At 42.6% G+C, this 22,830-nt stretch overlaps 1 protein-coding gene across 2 annotated transcripts in view; it reads left to right on the forward strand.

Moving 5' to 3' along the window:
* Nucleotides 1-11,213: 11,213 nt before the first annotated feature.
* LOC143767468 (uncharacterized) overlaps nt 11,214-22,830 on the forward strand; it is a 102,533-nt gene continuing 90,916 nt past the window's right edge. The window contains exons 1-5 of one of the 2 annotated variants that reach the window (XM_077255836.1): nt 11,214-11,273; nt 19,596-19,745; nt 19,875-20,054; nt 20,138-20,261; nt 20,345-20,442. In XM_077255836.1, coding sequence (XP_077111951.1) covers nt 11,247-11,273; nt 19,596-19,745; nt 19,875-20,054; nt 20,138-20,261; nt 20,345-20,442 — 579 coding nt within the window. In that variant the 5' untranslated portion in view covers nt 11,214-11,246. The remainder of the gene's footprint in view (nt 11,274-19,595; nt 19,746-19,874; nt 20,055-20,137; nt 20,262-20,344; nt 20,443-22,830) is intronic. The other variant, XM_077255832.1, reaches the window with a different exon arrangement.

Genomic DNA, 22,830 nt, shown 5'->3' on the forward strand with positions numbered 1-22,830 from the left:
AAAAAAACAAAAAACCTGCTATTCTCACATTCCGTCGTCCGACGATGCACTCGCGCCTACCGCCATCTTCCGTTCCCAGAGATGCATTGCGGAATTACCCAGAAGACTTAGCGGTCTCGCGAGACCGCTAAGTCATCTGGGTAATTTCGCAATGCATCCTGGGAACGGAAGATGGCGGCAGCCACGCGTGAATGACCAGAGCTTCGCTGGAACCCGGCAGGTGAGTATATAACTATTTTTTATTTGAATTACTTTTTTTTAACAAGGATATGGTGCCCACACTGCTAAATACTGCGTGGGCTGTGCTATATACTGCGTGGGCTGCGTTATGTACTACATGGCTGCTATATACTACATGGGCAGTGTGATATACTGCGTGGGCTGTGTGATATACTGTTTGGGCTGTGTTATATACTACGTGCCCTGTGTTATATACTACGTGGCTGCTATATACTGCGTGGGCTGTGTTATATAGTATGTAATAATAATAATAATAATAATTTTATTTATATAGCGCCAACATATTCCGCAGCGCTTTACAACTTATAGAGGGGACTTATACAGACAACAGACATTACAGCATAACAGAAATCACAGTTCAAAACAGATACCAGGAGGAATGAGGGCCCTGCTGGCAAGCTTACAATCTATGAGGAAAAGGGGAGACACAAGAGGTGGGGTGTGTTATATACTGTTTGGGCAGTGTTATATACTGCGTGCCCTGTGTTATATACTACGTGGCTGCTATATACTGCGTGGGCTGTGTTATATAGTATGTAGGCTGTGTTATATACTGTTTGGGCAGTGTTATATACTGCGTGGCCTGTATTAACGCATCGGGTATTCTACAATATGTATGTATATATATATAGCAGCCACATAGTATATAGCACAGGCCAAGTAGTATTTGTCTGCTATATACTTCATGGCTCCTATATACTATGTGACCTGTGCTATATACTATGTGGCTGCCAGATACATACATATTCTAGAATACCCGATGCGTTAGAATCGGGCCACCATCTAGTCTTAAATAAAGGGGTAAACTTTAAAAGAAAGGCTATACAGTTAATGACCTCAGTAATTTTATGTGGACATATGAACCTGGGGCCCAATTTAACGCAATGGCCATGGGAGTTTTAGTACATAACAACACCAGGTACCTAACATTTAAGCTTAGCCCATCTGTGTGTCGCCTATTAGTAGAAGAGGTCTGTCTACACTGACCATCTCTGGTTTTCCCTAACCTCAGACCAGATAAATTCCAAGTTGTCTATAGATTTTATGGCTTCTGGAGCACTGAAGCAAGGGGAGACCCCAAGGTTGCAAATTAATGGATGGAGATGTCTTAATGGACTATTGATAGTGATTATTCATTGCAAACTTTGGCTAAGGGCAGATATTCCACCCATTCAGACTGATGGTTAGAGACATAACAATAAATAAACTGATCACGTGTCTGGCGGTTCGTCTTTGAGTGAAGAGCAGATGAAGAAAAAAATTCCATATTAATCTAATTACAGAATGTCCAAGAAAAGTTATCTCCAGCGACCACAGGAGAAATGATTCTTTAAACTTGATGTTTATTTATCATCATATTAGAAAGCTCAGATATTCAGATATGAGCAATCCCAGTGCAAGGAATGAATCCTACATGTCTCAACCTACACGGTCTTAATCACGGTTAAATCTTAGGCTTCTTTTACATTTGCCATGGTTTTGCGGCCCCAATAGATTTCTATGGGGCCTCAAAAACGGGCTGCAATAATTTCACGGTGCGCCGTATGGCTGTGAGGGCCGTATTTACGGCCGTGATAGAAGATCGAGCCTGCTCGATCTTTTTCACAGCTTACGGACACAGCCCCCATTGTAAATCAATGGGGCCGCAAAAACAACGGAAGGTTTTTGCGGTGCACCGTGACTTCCGGTTTTGCAGACGGCGTTTTTTTTGTTCCCAATACTTTTGCTATAGTATTGGAAACCGGAAAAATGGTGATCCGCAAGTTTTTTGCGGTCCGTTATTGGGGCAGACCGTGAAAATTGCGGCAAAAGGGCCCGCAATAACGGGCTGCAAAAAACCCAGTAAGCGTAAAAGTAGCCTTTACAATATATCATTTAAAAACATACATTAGGATAAGCAAGAAACGTTACATTAATTATTGCCAGTCGCATAGTATAAACACTATACCTTAACAAATTTATGTAGAAAGAGACTATTCAGAGAACATTAGTTATATTGTAGGATGAGATCTTGCCTGATGTTCAGACCTGATGGGACCCTTGAGCACAATTTAAAGATCCAGAACGACTCTTGGTTTAACAATTTGCGTTGGAAATTACCACCCGGTGCTGATTTTTTTTTTTTACCTTTTCAATACCCCAAAATTTGAAATATTTTGCATCCCGGTTGTGACAAGTAATCAAATGTTTACACAAGAAACAATTTGAGCAGGCACCATCCACTAATATCAGAAAGGGGATCTCCAGATGCATTAAATGTAAACAGACCAAAGAAGAAAAAGTACATGCATCAAAAATTGGGATCACCACACTAATAGCTTTGATATAAATATAACAATTTTTATTGTAAACACCAGACAGAAAACATGTTAAAAACATTTTTTTTTAAATAAACAGGGCAGAGGTTTTGGGTCCAAATAAGCATGAGTTAAATACTCAAAAAAAAGCACTTCACAGTCAAATCTATTTATACATATATCACATGAACAAGATGTTACAATAATATTAAATAGCCAGTATATGCATGCTGTTATCCAGTTCAAATAATGATACGAATACACAGCAACCTCATTGGAATGACAAGTAATATACAGTATACTGCTAGCACAATTGGATTACCCAATGTAAGCAAGTAAGGGTTACCTGTAATCTATCAATAGAACACAAAAAAAGCCAAATGCTCAGAGAGTGGAAATTCTCAAAAGGCTTTACCCAAGGTCTTTGTATCTTACCCCAATAATGCTAAGTGAAACATCCCTAGGTTAATTACACAGTAGACTGTGCAAGTGCTGTGACCCACGTGTATCGAAAGTGTCTTCCTCAAGGTCAGCAGTAAGACCTGCGCAGTATGAACTATACCACCCCACCTAGTCGTATCTTTGATCCTCTGCCACCATTGTCTACACAACTGGTATGTATTTATAATCTTCAATTTATGTATATAAATGTTGGCAATACACCACTAGATTACTGCTGACCTTGAGGAGGACACTTTAGGGGTCGATACAAGTGGGTCACAGCACTTGCGGAGTCTACTATGTAATTAAACTAGTGAGGATTCACTTAGCATTACTGGGGTAAGATACAAAGACGTTGGGTAAAGCCTTTTGAGAATTTCCACTCTCTGAGCATTTGGCATTTGGCTTTTTCGTGTTCTATTGATAGATTACAGGTAACCCTTACTTGCTTACATTATATTACTATATTACTATTACTATTATATATATATATATATATATATATATATTACTTGTCATTCCAATGAGGTTGCTGTGTATTCGTATCATTATTTGAACTGGATAACAGCATGCATATACTGGCTATTTAATATTATTGTAACGTCTTGTTCATATAATATATGCATAAATAGATTTGACTGTGAAGTGCTTTTTTTGAGTATTTAACTCATGCTTATTTGGCCCCATCGAAGGATTACGGACATTGAAGTCATCTTTGTATTTTCTAGGGAAAGACTGAGACGCTGGGGGGCTTGGGATAAGAGCCTTTGTGCCCTGTTGTCAGAGTTGTCAATGTGTACACCTCATCCACATCAAGCTCCAGAGTAAATGAGCCTCCTGTAACCGCTATGGTGGATTTCTTGGTGAACAGGGCGGGTATGCTGGAGTTGGCGCACAGCTTGGTATACCAGACCTGCAGTGATGTCAGATCGTTGAAGGAGCCATCCAGCTGGAAGGTGGCATTCTGCGCAGAGGCGGCAAATTTAGGCAGAGGAGGCCGGATACAGACAGTTGTCATGAATCATAGTCTCGATAACGATTGTGATGTTCCTTTTCCGGTCAGTCAGGGCCACGTACAGTAGCTCCCACCCTTCTCTAAGTGACCGACTGTCCGCAGGTAATACCACCCCAGCTGCGTGAACTGGGTGGTGTGAGCCGTAATCCAGATGGGAGAGGACACCACGCTCCATGGCTCCTTAGCAGTCATCAGCCCTTCCAGCCCAAACGGCAGCTGCTCATAAAAACTGGCCACGAGGTTCCAAGAAATCGTCGAGGTCATGTTCCCATTCTCATGTACTTTTTCTTCTTAAGTAATGAAATGTTTGCAAACATAAGAGAGATTTAATGCCTCCAGGTTCACGGTATCAGATAAATGTCTCCTTATGCGTTTTTTCAGTGGACCTATAGTACAGCCTACATATTGAATACTGCAAGCCAAGCACTCTATTAAGTAAATAATGCCTGGGGTATTGCAATTGATAAAACCCTTAATTGAAAAACTTTTTTCATTACTGCTGAGGCAAAAGTTTTACTTTTGATTGTGTTGCTGCAAGAAACACACTGTGTGTAACTACAACCAAAAAAACCACTGCAAGAGAGCCAAGTTGGGGGAGGATTGGAGTCAGCATTGACAATATTACTGGGAGACAAAATGCTAGCCAAAGTGGGAGCTTTATTTTGCCACAAATCTGATGTTATTGTGAAACATGACGTCACACAATTTTTTATCTTTGTATAATAAAGGGACATCTTTTAATAAACTTTGTTATTTTGTTAAATTAGGTTGAAAAATCCATGGAAAAAGTAATATTCCCTTTCTTTATTGTTTGACCAGGAGTACTGGTATGATATAGCTTTTTATTATTTAATAGAAGAGTTTTTCTATAAATTTTTTCCACTATTTTTTTTAGCTCTTGTCAAGCTCCAGGTCGGGTAACCCCTTCAAACACATCAGCTCTCATCAGCTCTCTGATCTGAGGACCAACAAATACCCCTTCTTTCAGTTTTGCTTGTGACATGCTGAAGAATTTCTGTGAAATGTACTGGAACCCTTGTGAATTTGGCTTTCACAAAGTTTTTAATCCCAAGTTTATATGTAGTGGAGGAAGAAAGATTTTTGTTAAAGTAACTAAAGGATTATGCTGAACATTGTGTCTACCTGGAGCATAGATGTTTCTCTGTCCCCAATTACGACGAATATAATGCTCTACTGTATTTCTACTGTGCCATAAACACAAGAAGCAACAATATTTTATGAAACTTCCTTGCATTCCCATTAGCAGACCAATCACTTTCAAATCTCCACAGATATTCCATCGATAATGCTTATATTGTACACCATCCAAAACAACTGACAGATTTTCATAATGTTCCTTTAGATGGCATGAGTGAACAATAGGGATTGATGGTTTCATATTTCCATTGTGAAGCAACACTGCTTTCAAACTTCTCTGAGATGAGTCAATAAACAATTGCCAATCTGCAACAAAATACTCTTGATTCAGTTCTTCAAAGAGGCCATTCACATTGTTACCGTACACCATTGGTCCATCAACTGTGAAATATTGTGTTAAAGTGTTACTTTTGTTTCAGTAATAACACAATTTGACATCATCATGAAGAAGATTCTTCTGTTTCAACCTAGATGCAAGAAGTTCAGCTTTATCTTTTGACAATGAAAGGTCTCTGATGAGATCATTTAATTCATGTTGAGCAAAGTATTCTTCTGGCTGCTCGGCTGCTCCATCAGGTACATACTCATCTTGACTTGAGGTCTCCATGTCTTCGCCAGTAGCTTCAGCTCCATAGTCTTCATATTCTACTTCATTTTCATCCAATCCAGACAGCGGTAGTACAGGAACTGGCAAGGTACCATCATGTGGAACTGGCCAAATTGCAGATTCAAGTTCAGGGTAATTATTCTTAGGTTTGTTCTTTGTAGAAAAGCCCTTCAGTTTGACAAAACAAAAGTAGCAGTCATAACTATGATTTTTGTGTTCTCTCCAAATCATGGGAACAGCAAATGGCATAGCCACTTTCCTCATATTCAACCAGTCACGAAGACCATTTGAACAACTTCAGCATGTCACATGAGGGGCCCAGCTTTTGTGTCTTGATCACCAAGTGGACACTTAAGGTACATTTGGTACATCTTTTTATTATCATAAGTGATTTAAAGTACTTTGAAAGTACTTGGACTATTGGTCTAAAAGAACCACACACATAGCAGAATCTGTTCGGATGATTAATACACTGACGGGGCATTTTTCTCCTTTAAATGAGATCAAACAGTAGAATAAGTTCAGTTCAGTGAGCCGACCGACTATATGTAGATATTTCCCCAGAGATGACAGAGGCAGCTTGTATTTGGAACTGATTTTACTGGATGTAATCTTGTAGATAACTATGTACAGTTGTGAGGTAAACAGGTCAGCCTATTCCTTACAGAAGAACATTTGCAGACAGGCAGTTTCTCAGTGGGATATTGGCTGCTTTCAGGTTCCCTCTCTGTGAAGACCCTCACTCAGTTACACCTCAGTGGCTGAGCTGATTTCTTCCCTCTGAGGTGACTTGCCCTCCCAGAAATGCAGTGAAAACCCTCTCTCAATGGCGACTGTCCGCTGCCTTCCCCTCTAGCTCCCTGTGGCAGGGCTCGGATCCCTGTAGAGGCCTGTCTCCTGTCAGAGTCTCACATACCAGTCCTTGTTGCCGTCACCATCCTTTTCTGACTCAAATCTTACCGCCTCATAAGTTAGCTCCTCCCCATAACATGTGACTTTCCGAGAAGCAGTCATTGGTTGACTGCACTGTCAATACTCCTTCCCATAAAACTCACTAAAACCTTTACTGATGTTGTCCCTGTAAGAAAATCTCAGTTAAGTAAGACAAGCAAAGAAATGGGAATAACATAGGAAAAAACACATACAGCTCTTGGAAAAATTAAGAGACCACTGCAAAATGTTCAGTTTTTCTTATTTTTCTCTTTAAAGGTATAATTCTGAGTAAAGTGTAAATTGTTCTTTTAGTCTATAAACGTTTGACAATATGTCTCCGAATTTCAAAGCAATGCATTTTGTATTTTTTTCTGACAAAGAAAAATGGTCAAAATAAAAAAAAACTGCTTTTAGACCTCAAATAATGCAATGAAAACAAGTTCATAATCATTTTCAAACAACAATACAAATGTTTTAACTCGGGAAGAGTTCAGAAATCAATATTTTGTGGCATAACCATGATTTTCAATCACAGCTTTCATGTGTCATGGCATGCTTGCCACCAGTCTTTCACACTGCTTCTGGCGCAAACATTTAAGAAGTTCTTTGTTTGATGGCTTGTGACTATCCATCATCCTCTTGATTATATTTCAGAGGTTTTCAATGGGGTTCAGATCTGGAGAATGGGCTGCCCATGACAGGGTTTTGAAGTGGTGGTCTCTTAATTTTTGCCAGAGCTGTACATTGAAAATGCAGAAATAAAAATACTTCTATCTCGGAAACTTTATGCATCATTTTGGAATCAGCACATCAAACTCCATAAAACAGACATATCACCTTTGCTGATGATTTTTTTTGTCTTGACCAGTGTTATCATAAATGCACATATTTTATTATCCATGTTTATTGCCTTTGTGTGCAATGGTACAACATAAAAAAAATGAGAAAAAAACTTCAAATTGGACATAATTTTCATACAAAACTCCAAAAATGGACATGACAAAATCATCACCTTTCCAAAATTGAGCATGTAATGCTCATTTAAACTCACCTATGGCAAGTAATAGGTGTGGGCAATATGAAATCAAACCTGAAACCAGATAAAAAGGGGGAAAAGTTGACTCAATCTTTGCATTGTGTGTCTGTTAGCATGGAGAACAGAAAGAGAAGAGAACTGTCTGAGGACTTGAGAACCAAAATTGTTGAAAAATATTAACATTCTTAAGGTTATAAGTCCATCTACAGAGATCTTTGCTTCTTTTTCCATGGTATAATCAAGACGTTAACAACCCATGGCACTATAGCTAATATCCCTGGATGGGGACGGCAGAGAAAAATTGATTAAAGGTTGCAGCATAAGATAGTCCCGATGGTGGTTAAGTAGCCCCAATCAAGTTCCAAAGAAATTCAAGGGCGCCATTTCAAATACAGAGAATAGCATGTGACATAGTATCCTTTCTCTTCCTTCACGTATAATGGCACTTTCCCAGTGATCATAGACACAGATGCAGCCCTTGAAATGAAGAATAACGCAGAATTTTTCAACCCTAAGGCCGGCCTCACACTAGCGAGTTTTACAGACGTATGAGCGCATATACTACGTCCGTAAAATTCGCATTACTTACCTTCTGATGAACTGTCACGTCCCACGAAGTAAATCCATCTGAAGGGGTTAAATCAATTTACAGGCAGGAGCTGTGCTAAAGCACTCGCTCGTACCTGTAAACCCCGGGTGCTGAAAGGAAAGCTGGGTGATCTGTACTTACATTGAGTCGCGGTGAAGCGCCATCTGCTGGATGTTCTCATGAACTGCAGCCTTGGAAAAAGTTCCCACGCTCGAGTTCATGTGAGTTCATCCAGCAGAGGGCACCTCACCGCGACTCAATGTAAGTACAGATCACCCAGCTTTCCTTTCAGCACCCGGGGTTTACAGGTACGAGCGAGTGCTTTAGCACAGCTCCTGCCTGTAAATTGATTTAACCCCTTCAGATGGATTTACTTCGTGGGACGTGACAGTTCATCAGAAGGTATGCATATTGTTGGTTTATTATTTTCCCAAGCGAGGGTCTTCAGGTGGATTGAGAGAGCAATAAAATATTAAAACAACCTGTGTTTTTATTTCATTAAAATAATTTTTAATAATGTGTGTGTTTTTTAACCCTTTCATACAATTGGATTAATAATGGATAGGTGTCATAATTGACGCCTCTCCATTATTAATCTGGCTTAATGTCACCTTACAATAGCAAGGTGGCATTAACCCTTCATTACCCCATATCCCACCGCTACACGGGAGTGGGAAGAGAGTGGCCAAGTGCCAGAATAGGCGCATCTTCCAGATGTGCCTTTTCTGGGGTGGCTGGGGGCAGATGTTTGTAGCCAGGGGGGCCAATAACCATGGACCCTCTCTAGGCTATTAATATCTGCCCTCAGTCACTGGCTTTACCACTCTGGCGGAGAAAATGGCGCGGGAGCCCACGCCAATTTTTTCCGCGATTTAACCCTTTATTTTAGCAGATACAGGGCCCAAATTTTGCACATACACACTACTAACATTAGTAGTGTGGAATATGCAAAAAAAAGGGGGATATGACATGGTTTACTGTATGTAAACCATGTCTCATATCCTGTTGGGTTTAGGAAGGAGAAATGAAAAGCCGGCAATTGAATTACCGGCTTTTCACATATATTGCGCTGAAGTAAATATAAATACAGAATATATATATATGTGTCTCAATGACATATATATATATATATATATATATATATATATATATATAATTGTCTAAGGGTTTTTCCGTCTGTCTGTCTGTCTGTCCTGGAAATCCCGTGTCTCTGATTGGTCGAGGCCGCCAGGCCTTAACCAATCAGCGACGGGCACAGTATCGATGTAGATGTCATAATGGTTGCCAAGGCGACGATGATGTCATAAAGGTATACTACGGGGACATGCATATTCTAGAATACCCGATGCGTTAGAATCGGGCCACAGTCTAGTATATATATATATATATATATATATATATACACTGTATATATGTTTTACCGAACATTTGAGCACATAAATCCATTGTATGTCGGTTTTGCAAGCCTGCGAGAAAATATCGCAGTACGGATGCCGTACGGATGCCATATGGATTACATACGGAGGATGCCATGCGCAAAATACGCTGACACACCCTGCCTACGGATGACATACGGACCACTATTTTGGGGACTTTTCTGCGTATTATGGCCGTAAAAAACAGACCATATTTTTATACGCTGAGTGTGAGGCCGGCCTTAGGGAAACTCCATTTTCTTTCTAGAACCTGCCATAAGGGAGCTCCTGCTGCCACCCTACTGTTGCCGCTACCTGACTCTCTTGGATCCACCTTGCAGATGAGGCTGTCTCGGTCCCAGCACGTTTTTGGTGTCCCCAAATTGGCCTCTTCAGGTAAGTCTGCTCTGTTTGTCCCTGTTGCTCCTATTCTCCTGTATTCGCCTCACACAACCTTCACTTGTTCTTGTCCAGTGCATCTCCCTCTTTGCTTCTGTCTTCTCAGACTCTCTCACTAACTAAGATGGAACCCAAATGTCCCGGTCATCCCTCGGTCTAACTCCCACCTGCGGGCCGGCCTATTGGGTTAACTATATCCTGTACTGACAGGACAGACAAAGTCACATATACTGTCACCCATTACTGCCAACTAATGACCATATCATAAATAACACATTTTATGATAAAATACAGTTACACAGATTCAGAGGCGAGTGGGAATACTACACCACCCTCACTGCTCTGCTCTGCACACGTTCTACATTCACGGCTCCGCTCCATACACACACGTTACACACACACAGCTCCGCTCTGTACATGTCCTACACGCCTGGCTCCTCTCCCTACACGCACAACTCCACTCCGTACACCTCGTACACACACGACTCTGCTCCGTACACCTCGTACACACACAACTCCACTCCGTACACCTCGTACACATACAGCTCAGCTCTGTACACCTCGCACACACGGCTCCGCTCCGTACACCTCGTACACACGCGGCTCCGCTCCCTACCCCTTGTACACACACGGCTCCGCTCCGTACACCTCGTACACACGTGGCTCCGCTCCGTACACCTCGTACACACACGGCTCCGCTCCGTACACCTCGTACACACACGGCTCTGCGTCGTACACCTCGTACACACATGGCTCTGCTCCGTACACCTCGTACACACACACGGCTCCGCTCCGTACACCTCGTACACACACGGCTCCGCTCCGTACACCTCGTACACACACGGCTCTGCGTCGTACACCTCGTACACACATGGCTCTGCTCCGTACACCTCGTACACACACACGGCTCCGCTCCGTACACCTCGTACACACACGGCTCTGCTCCATACACACTGTAATCCCCTCCTGACCCCACACATAAACTTCCCCTCAGCCATCACCATGACAACCAGCACAGCAGAGTCCTGCATACACTGAGGCCCCTGATCATGTGACCCCTGACTCCTCCCCTCATGTGACCTCATCACAGGTCCTGTGCGCACAGAACAGCCATATATGTGGTGTGCGGCTCTGCAGGTGGAGGTAGGTGCTGGAGATTCCCCATTACTGGGCGGGGGCAGGGGGCAGTAACCCCTGCACTGCCGAGACTTTAGATAATTCCATGTTCACTTTCAAGATCATATCTGTTTTGTTCCTTTTCCTCATACTATAAGTGACAGTAACATGGAAACACACATTGCTCTTATAATATGGTCCATTATTAGGCCCTGGCTGTCATAGATGATATATTGGGATGTGTCACTGGGGAACAGACGCCCCCCTCTTTTATTGTCTCGTATAAAATAGAGAATACTTTCCTTTGCCTCGGATATATAGAAGATGTCTTCTCTCCCTGTCTTCATCAAGAATGGAGAATATTTTTTTCTTGTTTTGCTAAAACTGATATTTGTGGTTTTTATCCACTTACAACCTATCTTTAAGCTTTTCTCCACACCCCTCATTAGTGCGATCATACAACATACAAGCCTCTGATTGCTCCGGTGATGCCCTGTACTACTGTAGAGCGGGGTGTTATCCCTGCCTGTCAGTGTGATACTAATGGCCCATATAAATTAGACAGCTGGCGGCTGAATAATCTCATGAAATAATCAATGGGGCCATGTATCATGAGATTTTGAGTGCAAACCTCTTTCTATCAGCAAGGGCATTGAAGATGAAACATGGATGGGTCTTTCAGCATGATAATGATCCCAAGCACACCGCCAGGGCAGCAAAGGAGTGGCTTCATAAGAAGTGATGAGCGAGTGTACTCGTTGCTTGGGTGACCTCCGAGTATTTGTTATTGCTCGGAGATATAGTTTTCATCGCCTCAGTTGCATGATTTACGGCTTCCAGATAAGCTGAATACATGTGGGAATTCTCTAACAAACAGGCATTCCTCACATGTATTCAGCGTATCTGGAAGCCGTAAATCATGCAACTGAGGAGATGAAAACTATATCTCCGAGCAATAACAAATACTTGGAGATCACCCGAGCAACAAGTACACTCGCTCATCACTATTCGCAAGAAACATATGAAGGTCTTGGAGTGGCCTAGCCAGTCTCCAGATCTCAACCCCATAGAAAATCTTTTGAGGGACTTGAAAGTCCGTGTTGCCTAGCGACAGGCCCAAACATCTAGAGGAGATCTGCATGGAGGAATGAGCCAACATAACACCAACAGTGTGTGCCGACCTTATGAAGACTTACAGAAAACGTTTGACCTCTGTCATTGCCAACAAAGGATATATAACAAAATATTGAGATGAACTTTTGTTAATGACCAAATACTTATTTTCTACCATAATTTGCTAAATAAAATCTTGCCAAATCAGACAAGGTGATTTTCTAGATTTGATTTCTCATTTTGACTCTCATAGTTGTGGTCTACATATAATTACAGGCCTCTCTCCTCTTTTTAAGTGGGAGAACTTGCACAATTGGTGGCTGACTAAATACTTTTTCCCACTATATATGTGTGTATGTATAATGTACACATGAAATATATATAGAGTATTATGGGCCCCAGGGCAAGATTTGGATGGGGTCCCCTCCCATTTTGGTGTATATAAAAAAAAGTCCTTCTCACCCCCCAATGGGGGTGGTCTTTTTTGTCCTTTTTTTATTCTCAGGTCCTCTACCAGAGGCCTTGGGAGCTTGAGGGTTCTGCGCAGGATCTTAGTTGTTCCCAGCATTGTGCATTTCTGGACTGAGAGTTCAGATGTTGCTACTGGGATCTGTTGTAGCCATTTTCCCAACTTAGGGGGTCACTGCACCAAGTGCTCCTATCACCACTGGAATCACTGTTGCCTTCACCTTCCACATCTTCTCCAGTTCTCCTTTGAGGCCCTTCTCATATTCTTTCTTTCTGATGTTGCTGTCACTTGGCACTGCCACATCTATTATCATTGCTATCTTCTGATCCATGTCCTCTATCACAATGTCTGGCTGGTTAGCCAACATCTGCTTATCCATCTGGATATTGAAGTGTCACAGGATTTTAGCCCTTTCATTCTCCACCACTTTATCTGGGGTCTCCCACCTGGACTTAGGGGGACTTAGCCCATATGCTTTGCAGATGTTCCTGTATACAATTCCCGCTACTTGGTTGTGGAGTTCGGTATACGCTGTTCCTGCTTTCATTTAGCATCCTGCCACTATGTGTTGGACAGTTTCTGAGGTTTCTTTGCATAGACTGCACCTTGGGTCTTTTCTGGTGTGGTAGATTCTTGCTTCTAGGGAGCTCGTACTTAGTGCTTGCTCTTGTGCCGCTATGATTAGTGCCTCTGTGCTGTCTCTGAGTCCAGCTTTCTCCAGCCAATGATAGGATATCTCCATGTCAGCCACCTCCATTATCTGGCAATGGTACATCCCATGCAGCGGCTTATCTTGCCATGCTGCTTCATGTTCCTGTTCTTCCTTCCAGATCTGTTGTTGTTGCTGCCTTAGGCTTTCTCTCAGCATTTCTTCTCTTGGTGCCATTTTTCTGATATATGGATGCTCCTTGTTTCATCTGTGATGGTGGCTTTAACGCTTATCAAGCCTCAACCACCCTCCTTTTTGTTGGTATACAGTCTTTGGGTGTTAGACTTAGGGTGGAGACCTCCATGCATTGTGAGGAGCTTTCATGTTTTCACATCTGCAGCTTTCATCTCTTCTTTTGGCCAGCGCACTATTCCAGCAGGGTATCTGATAACTGGCAGGACATATGTATTGATGGCATGGATTTTATTCTTCCCATTGAGCTGGCTCTTCAGGACCTGTCTTTCCCTTTGATGGTATTTGGATGTTGCTGCTTTCCTTGCCTCCTCATCATGGTTACCGTATCCCTGTGGGATTCCGAGGTACTTGTAGCATGTCTGTACATCTGCTATTGTCCTGCTGGTAATTCCACTCCATCAGTCTTGACTACCTTGCCTCTATTTATTACCAACTGGCTGCACTTCTCCAGTTCAAAGGACATCCCAATGTCTTTCCAGTAGATCCTTGTCAGGTGGATCATTCGTTTTTGGCATACAGCTTGATGTCATCCATGTAGAGGAGGTGACTTATGGTGTTTTTACTCTTGAACTTATATCTATAGCCAGACTCTGTAATTATCTGACTGAGGGGGTTCAAGCCTATGCAGAACAGCAATGGGGATAGTGCATCACCTTGGTATATGCCGCATTTGATGGTCACTTTTGCTAGTTGTCTTGAGTTGACTTCCAATATTGGAAGTCCCCCTTGAGTTTCTGAGGAAGGATCTTAATTTCCTGTTCACACTATAGAGAGCCAAGCATTCACAGATCCATGTGTGTGGCATTGAGTCATAGGCTTTCCTGTAGTCAATCTAGGCTGTGCTGAGTGGTCTGTCTGGATCTTGAGTCTTGAGCGACTGCTCTATCTACTAGGAGCTTTTGCTTAGAGCCTTTGGTATTGGTCCCAATGTCTTTCTGAGCTGGATTCATGTACTGGTTCATATGGTTCTGTAGCTTAGTGGTTATGATACCTTACAGGAGTTTCCATGTTGTTGTAAGGCAGGTTATTGGTCGGTAGTTGGATGGAACTGTACATACACCAGGATGGGGGGGATTCCAAATCTTGCACCGAGGCCCATAAGACACTAGTTACGCCAATACTTTGTATGGAAGGATTTTTATTTTTTGTTCTCTCATTCACAGTTGTGGCAGCCAGAACTTTCTCATCTTCGCATAGCTTCACTGTATGACATCTGGCCTTTTTAGTGTCCATAAGGTTGTGTTCACAAGTAGTATACCGTAATTTTCGGACAATAAGATGCATCGATTCATAAGACGCACCTAGGTTTTAGAGGAGGAAGTTAGAAAAAAAAGGTGAAGCAAAAAATGTTGGCAATTTTGTACTTAATATCACCTATCCTGGTATATACGTTCCCCTCATCCCCATTCTGGTATGCATGGCCCCCTCATCCCCATCCTGGTATGCATGGACTCCTCATCCCCATCCTGGTATGCATGGCCCCCTCATCCCCATTCTGGTATGCATGGCCCCCTCATCCCCATCCTGGTATGCATGCCCCACTCATCCCTATCCTGGTATGCATGGCTACCTCATCACCATCCTGGTATGCATGGCCCCCTCATGCCCATCCTGGTATGTGTGGCTCTCTCATCCCTATCCTGGTATGCATGGTCTACTCATCCCTATCCTGGTATGCATGGTCTCCTCATCCCTAGCCTAGTAAGCATGGCCCTGTCATCCCTAGGCATGACCCCCTCATTCCTATCTTAGAAGTCATGGTCCCCCTCATCCCTATCCTGGTATGCATGGCCTCCTCATCCCTTTCTTTGTATGCATGGCCTCTGCATCCCTATCCGGGTTTGCATGGCCCCTTCTTCCCTCTTCTAGTATGCATGGCCAACCTCATCACCATCCTGGTATGCGCGGCCCCTTCTTCCCCATCCTGTTAAGCATGAACTCCTCATCCCTAGCCTGTTAGGCCTGTCCTCCTCATTCCTATCCTGGAAGTCATGGTCCCCCTCATCCCTGGCCTAGTAGGCATGCCTCCCTCATCCCTGTCCTGGAAAGCATGGTCCCCCTCATCCCTATCTTGATATGCATGGCCCCATCCTTATCCTGGTATGATTAGCCTCCATCCTCATCCTGGTAATGGAAGGCCCCCATCAGAAAAAAACATTTTTAAAAGAAAATACTTACCTTCCCTGTGCTAACTCGCAGCATCTTGTTCCGATGTCAGCACCTGGCAGGGACGTCATGTGCTGCTTAAAGCCAAGGACAGTTCCCGGAATACGCACTGCTCTCCACAACAGAACTATTTGCATGGAGAGCATTGAATATTAATTGCTCTTTAATAGCGGGCAGTGTGTTACTTCCTGCAGCTGCTGGGCTTACACGCGTGTTGCTACTAAAGGAAATGAATAGTCACTGCATTCCACCCCTATGAGAGTGGAGAGCAGTGAATATTCATTCCCTTAAGTAGCGGGCACACAAAAAAAGCCCAGCAGCTGCAGGAAGCCGGCTGGTGAGGCTAACACTGTGCTTGCTATTAAAGAGTAATGAATATTCACTGCCCTCCACGTCCATGGGCGTGGAATGCAGTGAATATTCATTTCTCTTTAGTAGCAGGCACATGAGTTAACCGCAGCTGTCGGCTTCTGCCTCCTTTGACCCGCTGCTCCTCTGCTGCCGCTCCTCCACCTCTGCACCAAAGCCAGAGCAGGTTAATCCGGACTGTAAGATGCACCCCCCATTTTACTCCACATTTTTGGAGGAAAAAAGTGTGTATTATAGTCCTTAAAATAATACAGTGTTTTTTGTTTTCTTCAGCTGTCCGCACCAATCTACGTAATAACAATCTTCTCTTTATTATTGTAGCATTTCCTCCTTGTTTGATGCTTTTTTGGTACAGATGTGAAGTCGCGTTTTTATGTGCTTGTTATAGTACTGAAAAGCTTGGATTCTGCACTTAAAAAAGTAACTGCAGTTTTTTAGGCTCTAAATAAAAGCCTCCAGAGAAAAACAAGCACAAAACAGCACAGTTCAGTCGCTACTTTAAATCACAGGGGTCGCAGTTTTCATGAAATCATACCCACTTTGCTTGGACAGGTCAACACAGCAGAATTTCTATGCCAAAAAAAAAAAAAAGCTACAGAAAATACGCAGCATTTACCCTACATGTGAACATGGTCTAAATGTCCAAGCAAAGTGTATGTGATTCCATGAAATTATCGCCCTTGGGGTTGTACTCTGCGGTTTTGGTGCATTTTTTCTCTATAGGTTTTTTTCTAAAAAAAAAAACATAAGAAAAGCCATTGCATTTTTAAGCGCAGAATCTAAGCTTTTCTGTAGTATAAAAAAATGTTAAAAACTATGCTTCATATCTTCACCAAAATCACATCAAATAAGGAGGAAAATGCATAAAAGAAACACGCCAAACACGCAGTAATCAGAGAAGATTGATATTGCGTTGTGAGGTGTGAACACCTGCTGAAAAAAGCAGTAGAAAGAACGCAGCATTTACACTATATGGGTTACATTTTTAGTACTTTTTTATGGGGTTAATAGAGAAAAAATGTAAATCACGCCATTTCTTTTTACATCACTAACTGATCCTCATAAATAATCTGATTGTTGTGCAGGTTATTACGATAACAAGGACATCAAATATGTCCATGTTATTTGCTGATTTGTGATATTTATTATAAAAAAAATTAACAATTTTTTTTTTTTTAGTAATTTTATGGGATAAAAAATTATTCTTCCTCTTTAATCCAGGGACATAGATTTACATTATACATAGCAGTATATCAGTATAATCTGCCTGTGGACTCAGAGCCTTCAATATAGATCAAGAACACAAAATTATCCCAGTGACATCACGAGAGCCTGTGGCTCAGAAGCTTTAACTCCAACCTGTAATGTTGAAGGTTTTGAGTTTGATTACCAGGAGGACTCACAAAAAAAAAGTTTTGTAATTGTTCTTTATTATTTTTAGTAGTTTTATAGGAACAAAAAAAATCTGACATTTTCTACACCTCAGTATACAAGTACAAAGAAATACATGTCTGTATAAAATGCACATGTGTAATCTGCTTCTAAGTTCACCACCTGCAATGCATCTCAAGATTACCAAATTAATTGACTGTGGCTAAGGGTACTGTCACACAGTGCAATTTTGATCGCTACGACGGCACGATCCGTGACGTCGCAGCGTCGTATGATTATCGCTCCAGCGTCGTAGACTGCGGTCACACTTTGCAATCACGGCGCTGGAGCGATGCCGAAGTCCCCGGGTAACCCGATGTTTACCCTGGTTACCAGCGTAAACGTAAAAAAACCAAACAGTACATACTTACATTCCGGTGTCTGTCCCCCGGCGTTCTGCTTCTCTCCACTGTGTAAGCACCATAGCCGGAAAGCAGAGCGGTGACGTCACCGCGTCACCGCTGTGCTCGCTTTCCGGCCGGCAGGCGCTCACAGTGCAGAGAAGCTGAGACGCCGGAGGACAGACACCGGAATGTGAGTATGTACTGTTTGTTTTTTTTACGTTTACGCTGGTAACCAGGGTAAACATCGGGTTACTAAGCGCGGCCCTGCGCTTAGTTACCCGATGTTTACCCTGGTTACAAGCGAACACATCGCTGGATCGGTGTCACACACAACGATCCAGCGATGTCAGCGGGTGATCAAGCGACGAAAGAAAGTTCCAAACGATCTGCTACGACGTACGATTCTCAGCAGGGTCCCTGATCGCTGCTGCGTGTCAGACACTGCGATATCGTAACGATATCGCTAGAACGTCACGAATCGTACCGTCGTAGCGATCAAAATTGCACTGTGTGACAGTACCCTAATAGCAAGAGCTGCTGCCTGCAAACATGGAGACTTGAGTTTGAGTCCCAACCAATCACAGAAGAAGTGAATAATTTAATTTATGCACAGAGATGCAGCCCTGCTGCCGAGGATGAGGAGCAGCAAAGCAATGATGATATCTTTGCGAGAGGCAAATATAGGAGCTTCTCACAAAATTAAAATATCACCAAAAAGTTAATTTATTTCAGCTCTTAATTACAAAAAGTGAATCTCATATATTATATAGAGTCATTACAAACAGAGTGATCTATTTCAAATGTTTATCTCTGTTAATATTGATGATTATGGCTTACAGCCAATGAAAACCCAAAAGTCATTATTTCACTAAATTAGAATAATTAACTAAAAACACCTGCAAAGGCTTCCTAAGCGTTTAAATTGGTCCCTTTAGTCTGTTTCAGTAGGCTCCACAATCATGGTTGAAGACTGCTGACTTGACAGTTGTCCAGAAGTCAGTCATTGACATACTCCCCAAAGAGGGTAAGCCGCAAAAGGTCATTGCTAAAGAAGCTGGCTGTTCACAGAGTGCTGTATCCAAGAATATTAATGGAAAGTTTAGTGGAAGGAAAAAATGTGGCAGAAAAAGGTGCACAAGGAACCGGGATAACCGCAGGCTTGAAAGGATTGTTAAGAAAAGGAAGAGTGGAGAGGCACACAATCCAAGCTGCTTGAGGTCTAGTGTGGAGTTTCGACAATTGGTGATGGTTTGGGGAGCCATGTCATCTGCTAGTGTAGGTCCACTGTGTTTTATCAAGACCAAAGTCAGCGCAGCCGTCTAGCAGGAAATTTTAGAGCACTTCATGCTTCCCTCTATCAACAAGCTTTTTGGAGATGGAAATTTCATTCTCTAGCAGGACTTGTCACCTGTCCACACATGTTCTACAATCCTCAAATGAATGCAACATCTTCACATTACATTTCATCATATCTTCCTTTTATTTTCTCCAGTAATTCTATTATTATATGGGATCTTTATGACATAACAACAACTCATCTTTTCTCAATTGAGGTTCCTACAACATTGGATCCGCCTAATGGAGATCTTCTATATAAGAGCATTTTCCTGACTGACCCATCAAAGATGGATAGCGACAGGGACAAGATGGCTGAAAAGATATTACACCTCACCCTGGAGATCCTCTTCCAGCTTACTGGAGAGGTGAGAGATTCTGATGACGTCACATTACATAATTCTTATCTATGAGAATAAAATATGGACATAACTAGAGACTTGAAGACTCTGAAAATGTCTATAATGAGATTTATTACTCTGTCTTTCCATAACCAGGATTACACAGTAGTGAACAAGACCTCTACAGAGCACTCTCAGGCCACTGTGTCTGAGGGATGGGGAAGATCCCGGAGCCCACTCATGAAGCCTCCACCTCACCCCCTGATATATGAGGACATCAATGATCAAAAAATCCTAGAACTCACCTACAAGATGATTGAGCTGCTGACTGGAGAGGTGACACTGCTGGGAATGCTAGGACATTATACAGTAACGCTAAGAAGGGTTTGGGTGGATGACAGTATCATTGTATGTGTCAGGTTCCTATAAGGTATCAGGATGTCACCGTTCATTTTTCCATGGAGGAGTGGGAGTATTTAGAAGGACACAAAGATCTGTACAAGGACGTCATGATGGAGATTCCTCAGCCCCTTACATCACCAGGTAATATACAGGACTAAATACACGCAGCCTATAATTATCTGTATGTAAAGAATTAATATGGTTCTTGTATGTGTTTCCTCCAGTTCTATCCAGTGAGAGGACAACACCAGAGAAATGTCCCCGTTCTCTTCTTCCACAGGGCTGTAAGCAAGAAAATCCTGATGTTCCTCAGGATCATCAGGTAGATGGAGAGAAGGTGTCATGAAATCTCCCTTATGATGTGTAGACGGCTGTGAAGGCCTTGTCCTCAGCGTTGTTTTATCCACCAGTATTATTCGCTTTATACTTGTTTAATGAGAACAGTGGAGAGATTATAATAATTATACTTTATTTAAAGAACGCCAACATATTCCGCAGCACTTTACAGTTTAACAGTTCATACACAAGACATAAGTAACAACTTTAAAAATAATACAATAATTAATGCAAAATAAGACGACCCTCCTCATGAGATCTTACAATCTACAATGAGGTGGGTAGGAGACACCACGTACACGTGCGTATTTACAGTGATGGTCCAGCCATCTTGAGGGAGTGAGGATAGATAAAGGCTGCATGAGGTTGTCACCAGACAATATTTTTGGTGCTATTGGGTGCGCTGGAGTTTGATGAAGGATTATTCTGAGATAGATAGTGAATGGGACTCGCACACACTCACACATACACACTTCGATTAGGAAGCATGATAGGCCGCTCTGAATAGATGTGTTTTGAGGGAGCGCCTGAAGCTGTGTAAGATGTGGATAGTCCTAATTTCTTGGGGTAGACCATTTCAGAGGATTGACGCAACTCGGGAGAAGTATTGGAGCCGGGAGTGGTAGGTATGGATTAATGCATAGGTTAGTTGAACGTCACTTGCAGAGCATAACGAGTGGGTAGACCGATAAACAGAAATGAGGGAGGAGATGTAGGGGGGTGCCGCACTGTGGAGAGCTTTGTGGGTGAGAATAAGGTGTTTAAATTGGATCTTATAATGAATGGGCAGCCAGTCCAATGACTGGCAAAGAGCGGACACGTCCGAGTACCGATTAGCCAGATAGACAACATTGGCTGCTGCATTAATGATGGACTGGAGAGGCGAAAGTTGAGTGAAGGGGAGGCCAATTAATAGAGCATTACAGTAGTCAAGGCAGGAGTGGACCAGGACAACAGTGAAGATTTTTGTTGTTTCCATGGGGAGAAGGGGGCGGACTCTAGAGATGTTCTTTAGGTGTAAGCGACAAGAGTGGGCAAGAGATTGTATATGGGGGGTGAAGGAAAGATTGGTGTTAAACATAACAGACAGCGCGACTGCTGGCTAGGCGTTATTATGGTGTCAACCATGGAGAGGGAGATGTCAGATTTAGGGAGGTTAGTAGACAGCAAGAGCAGAAGAAGTTCAGTTTTGGAAAGGTTGAGTTTCAGCTAGAATGCGGACATGATGTTGGAGACTGCGGACAGACAGTCACTGGTGTTCTGTAGTACACCTGGGGTAAAGTCAAGGGATGATGTGTATAGTTGTGTGTCATCAGCATAAAGATGGTACTGAAAGCCAAATATGCTGATGGTCTGTCCAATTAGGGCCGTGTAGAGAGAGAAGAGAACAGGGCCAAGGACTGAGCCCTGAGGGAAAGATGAAGTGGAGCTAGCGAATTATACAATGGCGCCCATCAGAAAGATAGGAAGAGAACCAGGAGAGAACAGTGTCCTTTATGCCTATTGATTGGAGCATAGAGAGTATGAGATGGTGGTCAACATTATCGAAAGCTGCAGAGAGGTCGAGAAGAATGAGCAGAGAGTGGTCACTGTTACATTTTGCTGTCAGAAGGTCATTGATCACTGATGAGTGCAGTTTCTATCTAATGTAGGGGTGGAAGCCGGACTTTCATGGATCTAGCAGAGAGTGAATGGAAAGGTAACGGATAAGGCGGGAGTACACCAGGCACTCCAACAGTTAGGAATGAAGGGGAGATTGGAGACTGGTCATTAGTTATTTGTGCAGGATGGATCGAGAGAGGGTTTTTTTTTAATAATGGAGGAACTATATAGTGTTTGAAGGAGGACGGGAAATGCCAGAGGAGAGTGAGAGATTAAAGATTAGATAGGTGAGTAGTGACGACTGGAGAGAGAGATTGGAGGAGATGTGAGGGAATGGGGTCGATAGTGCATGTAGTCGCACGAGAAGAAGAGAGGAGCCTGGAGACTTCTTCTGTGATGAGATCAAACGTGGAGAGTGAGCCAGGGGAGATGCATGGGAGGATGGGAATCATAGCACTTGGATGGGAGCTGATTTCCTGACTGATATTATCTATTATTTCTATAAAGTATAAAGTGGGAGGCCAGGTCATTAGCGCAGATGTCTGTGATAGTGGCCTGTGTTTTTGGACTGAGGAGGGAATGAAAGGTGTCAAAAAGTTTTTTTGGGTTGTTATAGTGAGGAGTTCAGAATGGTGAAATAGGTCTGTTTGGCGAGGTGAAGGGCAGATTTACAGGTCCTTATCAAAGTAGTGAATGAAGTCTTCTGGTGTGTGAGTTTTCCGCAATAGACATTCAGCACTCCTAGAGCAATGCTGGAGAAATTTCATTTGTG

The sequence above is a fragment of the Ranitomeya variabilis genome, chromosome 4 (genome assembly GCF_051348905.1).
Source record: "Ranitomeya variabilis isolate aRanVar5 chromosome 4, aRanVar5.hap1, whole genome shotgun sequence".
NCBI lineage: Eukaryota > Metazoa > Chordata > Amphibia > Anura > Dendrobatidae > Ranitomeya > Ranitomeya variabilis.